The 5,704-nt window shown below is 42.6% G+C and overlaps 1 protein-coding gene across 1 annotated transcript in view; it reads right to left on the bottom strand.

Moving 5' to 3' along the window:
- Positions 1 to 682: 682 nt before the first annotated feature.
- Positions 683 to 5,704, bottom strand: part of pnp4a (purine nucleoside phosphorylase 4a) — a 6,991-nt gene continuing 1,969 nt past the window's right edge. The window contains exons 3-7 of the mRNA XM_068604356.1: positions 5,302 to 5,405; positions 2,963 to 3,138; positions 2,601 to 2,791; positions 1,568 to 1,647; positions 683 to 1,093 (exon numbers count right to left, since the gene is read on the bottom strand). Of these exons, the coding sequence (XP_068460457.1) occupies positions 944 to 1,093; positions 1,568 to 1,647; positions 2,601 to 2,791; positions 2,963 to 3,138; positions 5,302 to 5,405 (701 nt within the window). The 3' untranslated portion in view covers positions 683 to 943. The remainder of the gene's footprint in view (positions 1,094 to 1,567; positions 1,648 to 2,600; positions 2,792 to 2,962; positions 3,139 to 5,301; positions 5,406 to 5,704) is intronic.

Raw genomic sequence — 5,704 nt, 5'->3', positions numbered from 1 at the left:
CTTTGTTTCATTGTGATTCTTTTTGCAGATTCTGATTTTTTAGGTCCTCATATTTTTTTAAAAGGTGTCTTATTGACGCTCCAGGAGGCTTTTTTAGGGAATCTGGCTCATATCATGCTGGATGTTAAAAGTGATTTTTTTGGCAGATATACATTTTTTTCCCAATACTTTGCTGAACAAGTATATACAATTAACACAAGTATTAGAGAATCAATTTGGGGTTCCTACGACAGCTCATGCACAGGGAAAAAGAAGTCTAGAGACAAAATTGGTTTCACAGTTTTCTACGGGTTAATTAAAACACAAATCGGTGATATTGTTGTGTACACGTGTACTATATCTACAAACTAATGACTTCAGCCTTATTTTAGTGATAATTATCAAATGTTAGCTTTAGTTTTGTCCTAATGGTCCCTGAAGACATGTTGGCGGTTCTTCCCATTCACTTTAACAGTCACGGCGGCCTCCAGTGGACACTAGAGTAACTGCAGCGGGTCACACGGCAGCTCATCATCAGGAAGGAACAGGACGCGTTGTTGTCAGCAAGTTATTTATTCAGATTAACGATGATCAGGAAGACAGTGAATGTTTTTACAAAAATGTACAAGAGAAGAATCTTTAGAAAAATCTTTGACTCATATCTTTCTTTATATTAATAAAGCACCATCTGATACACTGGTCATCAACATAACATATCATACATCAATACTTAACATTCAAAGGTACCCTGATAGAGAAATATTAGGTATATAAATAAAGTGTTTATTACAGAAAAAGGACAAAGTAACAAAGGGTAAAGGGTGATAAACTGATAAAATACAAAAAAAAGCTCTAGAAGATGTTACAAATACAACTATCAAATATACATACACGGCGTGTACTTGTGCGTGCGTGTGTGTGGGTGTGTGTGTGTGTGTGTGCGTGTGTGTGTGCGTGTGTGTGTTCAGACAGCATTATTGGTGGAGTTGTTATTGATATCCATCCTGCTGATCAGTTCGGTCACTAACTGCTGCACAGTTTGAGAGCGCAGCCGGCCGACTTCCAGGACGCCCTCGTGGTTCACACTGTTCTCGTCCTCGTAGCTCTTCACCACCTGACACAGATCAATCAATGAACCAATCAATCAATTAATGAAACAATCCTCGCAATCAATAACCTATAACACTGACTACGTTCTCGTAACTCATCACCACTTGCAAAGATCAATCAATGAACTAGTCTGTGAACTAATCAATGAACTAATCAATAAATCAATCAGTGAATCAATTAATCAGTAAATCAATTAATCAATCAATGTCATATATCACACTGTCAGTTAGTCATTCAATTCAATCAGTGTGTCAGTTACTCGATGAAGCAATAATATAACACATGAATACAGTAAGTTAATAAAGTAATTAATTAATAAAATAAGCAGTTAATGAAGTAATCAATTAATAGATTAATCAATGAATACAGTAATCACTTAATAGATAGCAGAAGGTGAAGTTCATCATTCTTATCAATCAGGTTGGTTGGTCACTTTGTGCCCTGGATGGATAACGTGACATATTGATCGTGTGTTTACCTTGTTGGTGATCAGAGAAAGACCAAAAACTCTCAAGCCGCAGTGAGTCGCCACCACGACCTCAGGAGCCGTACTCATACCTGCAAACACACCTGATGTGAAACACTGTGAATACTACTACTGTTAGTACTGACAATACTGCTGGGACTGAAGGAAATACTGTGAATACTACTACTGTTAGTACTGACAATACTGCTGGGACTGAAGGAAATACTGTGAATACTACTACTGTTAGTACTGACAATACTGCTGGGACTGAAGGAAATACTGTGAATACTACTACTGTTAGTACTGACAATACTGCTGGGACTGAAGGAAATACTGTGAATACTACTACTGTTAGTACTGACAATACTGCTGGGACTGAAGGAAATACTGTGAATACTACTACTGTTAGTACTGACAATACTGCTGGGACTGAAGGAAATACTGTGAATACTACTACTGTTAGTACTGACAATACTGCTGGGACTGAAGGAAATACTGTGAATACTACTACTGTTAGTACTGACAATACTGCTGGGACTGAAGGAAATACTGTGAATACTACTACTGTTAGTACTGACAATACTGCTGGGACTGAAGGAAATACTGTGAATACTACTACTGTTAGTACTGACAATACTGCTGGGACTGAAGGAAATACTGTGAATACTACTACTGTTAGTACTGACAATACTGCTGGGACTGAAGGAAATACTGTGAATACTACTACTGTTAGTACTGACTGTTAGTACTAGTTCTGTGCATGAGAGAGTGTGTGTGTGTGTGGGTCTGTGTGTGTGTGTGTGTGTGTGTATGTGTAGATGTCTGTCTGCGTGTGTGTGCTCGTGCATTAGAGAGAGTGTGTGTCTGTGTATTTGTGTGTGTGTCTCTGTATGTGCGTGTGTGCATGCATGTATGTATATGTGTGTGTGTGTGTGAGTCTGTGCGTGTGTGTGTGTGTATGTATCTGCTTATGTGTGTGTATATATGCCTGTGTGTGTGTGTGTGTGTGTGTGTGTGTGTGTGTGTGTGTGTGTGTGTGTCTTACCGACAGCGTCCACACCGAGTCGATGCAGCAGTTTGGCCTCAGCGATGGACTCAAAGTTGGGCCCGCCCACCATGGCGTACACGCCCTCTTGCAGCAGGCTGGCCACGCCCAGCTGCTTGCCGATCTCCACCGCGAGGCCGCGCAGCGCCTTGTCGTAACAATCTGACATGGCCGGGAAACGTGGCCCGAACCCGTAAACAACAAATAATAAACAACAACATCAACAACTGGAACAAAAACCCTCGGCAACAAAAAAGCATCAAACTCCAATACTTTGTTTTGAAGACTTTCAGAAGATTTACACAAAAAAACTTAATACGATGACAACTGCGTGGCAAACAAACAATGTGTGTGTGAGTTACTTGTCGTCGTTGGGTCCGCACAGCGGGTTCAGACCGACCAACCCGGGGAAGTTGACGTGGTCTTTGATGATCATGATGTCACCGGGCTGGAGGCCGTCGGCCAATGAGCCGGAAGCGTTGGTCACGATCAGAGTTTTCACCCCCAACAGCTTGAAGACCCGAACCGGGAATGTCGTCTGAGGAGACAGACAGACAGACAGACAGACAGACAGACAGACAGACAGAGCGAGAGACAGACAGACAGACAGACAGACAGACAGACAGACAGACAGACAGACAGAGCGAGAGACAGACAGACAGACAGACAGAGCGAGAGACAGACAGACAGACAGACAGACAGAGCGAGAGACAGACAGACAGACAGACAGACAGAGCGACAGACAGACAGACAGACAGAGCGAGAGACAGACAGACAGAGCGACAGACAGACAGACAGACAGAGCGAGAGACAGACAGACAGACAGACAGAGCGACAGACAGACAGACAGACAGACAGACAGAGCGAGAGACAGACAGACAGACAGACAGACAGACAGACAGACAGACAGACAGAGCAAGAGACAGACAGACAGACAGACACACAGACACACAGACAGACAGACACACAGACAGACAGACACACAGACACACAGACAGACACAGACAGACAGACAGACAGAGCGAGAGACAGACAGACAGACAGACAGGTCTCTTGTCAGACATTTATTTTCTTTTGTTTCATAATCTTTTTAACATTTCTCAGGCAGCTAAATAATCCACAATCTTATCAGTTTATGACACACACCGGAGTTAGAGAGAGAGACCGTGTGTGTGTGTGTGTGTGTGTGTGTGTGTGTGTGTGTGTGTGTGTTTTATGAACCTAGCTAAAGTCATGCATGAGTTCGATCACATGCAGCCGTTTCGCAGGCTGTTCAATGCTGCTATTGTTTCCCTTCATATCACACACTCTCTCTCTCTCTCTCTCTCTCTCTCTCTCTCTCTCTCTCTCTCTCTCTCTCTCTCTCTCTCTCTCTCTCTCTCTCTCTCTCTCTCACACACACACACACACACACACACACACACACACACACACACACACACACACACACACAAACACACGCACACACACACACACACACACACCTCATGTATTATACCCACCAAGGTTTGCATGACTGTAAGGGTTTAATCCACTCACATCCAGTGTGTGTTTATTGTTTATTGTTCTGTTTGTATTATAAAAACAATTGATGTGAATTGGTTGAAAACAAAAACAACAAAAAGTTCATGATGCCTGGAGATAATGTGATACTGTTCTCCAGCCGTGATGTTTGTTCGCAGACACAAAATGACTACAAGCAAATTCTTAACCTTTGTTTACCCCATCGAGTGTGTGTGTGTGTGTGTGTGTGTGTGTGTGTGTGTGTGTGTGTGTGTGTGTGTGTGTGTGTGTGTGTGTTGTGTGTCAACTGAGGACACACAGGAGACGGGTTTAGTAAATAATTGTTCAAATTGAGCATTAGAGGGGGAAACCTCCACTAACGCTTGATCCAACATTCATCATGATCCAACTTCAAAACAGCATGAAGTATGAGGGTGACGCCACCGCCAGTAGACAGCTAACTTAGCTTAGCATGACGACTGTAAACGGGGAGAAACAGCAAGCTGGCCAACTGTCTAACGGCTACGAAGCCCACGACTCGTAACTCCGGAGCTCATTAGTTAGCCCGCTGTAATTAAAGTATAAAAATGTAATTTTGTTGTTATACAGGAGTTATACATTGGACTAGGCCGGTACCAATAACTTCCTGAAGTTTGGCCACAGAAGAAGTGGACGTAGTCATCGTGACGCCACCTGTTGGTTCGTGGACTGACGTTTCAAAAACTTCAGTTTGCGGTCAATGAACCTAAGTTATCATATTTCGAGCGCTTTATTCTCTCTAAATCAGCTATAATTTACTGAATGAACATCATGCTGCATTGAAGAAGCGAGGGATTAAGAACATGTTCACGTTTACAATGTTTACTGAAAGAATAAATCAAGAGAGAAGTAGGGATATTTTCTCATAAACTTTTATACAATCTGATCTTTTTGCCCTCTGCTGGTCAGTAGAGGTAGTGCAAGTTTTAAGACGCAGAACCGGAGGTGGCCGCCTGAGTTTAGCACATAAACACCTCCACAACAAATGAAATAGAGCGTATTTAGATTCTGACGTGATGGGAGCTGGATCTTGAGCTCTGGCAGGATGCTGGCAGTTGCCTTATATTCACCGAGTGAGATATCAATAAGTATATCCCCCGAATGTTGTACCATTCTTTTAATGTTAGTTTAACGTGTGTGTGTGTGTGTGTGTGTGTACCTTGCAGAGCGAGTGTCCTTCATACATGTGGAAGCGACCCTGCATGCACACGCATGTCTTCCCCTTCAGCTCCCCGAAAACCAGCCGACCTGCATGACCCTGCACTGCAACACAGTCAGGATGACGGTGAGAGACGCAGTGATGTCTACATGTCAACCTGTATTTCATTTTCCTGCCCGGTGGACTAATGCTAGCAGATCCCCCTCGCCTCCAGTCTTTGTGCTAAGCTAGGCTAGTCCAATCACACGTTTGGTTTTTCTTTCTTTTCTTTGCAATTGCAGTTTATTGCATATTACAAATATTAAATATGTCAAGAATTAATTTACTGACTCACACTCACACCGGGCAGTAATCAAGTCACTCAGCTAATATAATAAAATGTTGATAGTATTAAAATACCAAT

Source organism: Clinocottus analis, unplaced genomic scaffold, assembly GCF_023055335.1.
Source record: "Clinocottus analis isolate CAN_PGR_092001 unplaced genomic scaffold, fCliAna1.0.p SCAF_68, whole genome shotgun sequence".
In the NCBI taxonomy this organism is placed as follows: domain Eukaryota; kingdom Metazoa; phylum Chordata; class Actinopteri; order Perciformes; family Cottidae; genus Clinocottus; species Clinocottus analis.
Note: the sequence above shows the minus strand (reverse complement) of the source record. Positions and strands in the feature narration are given on the sequence as shown.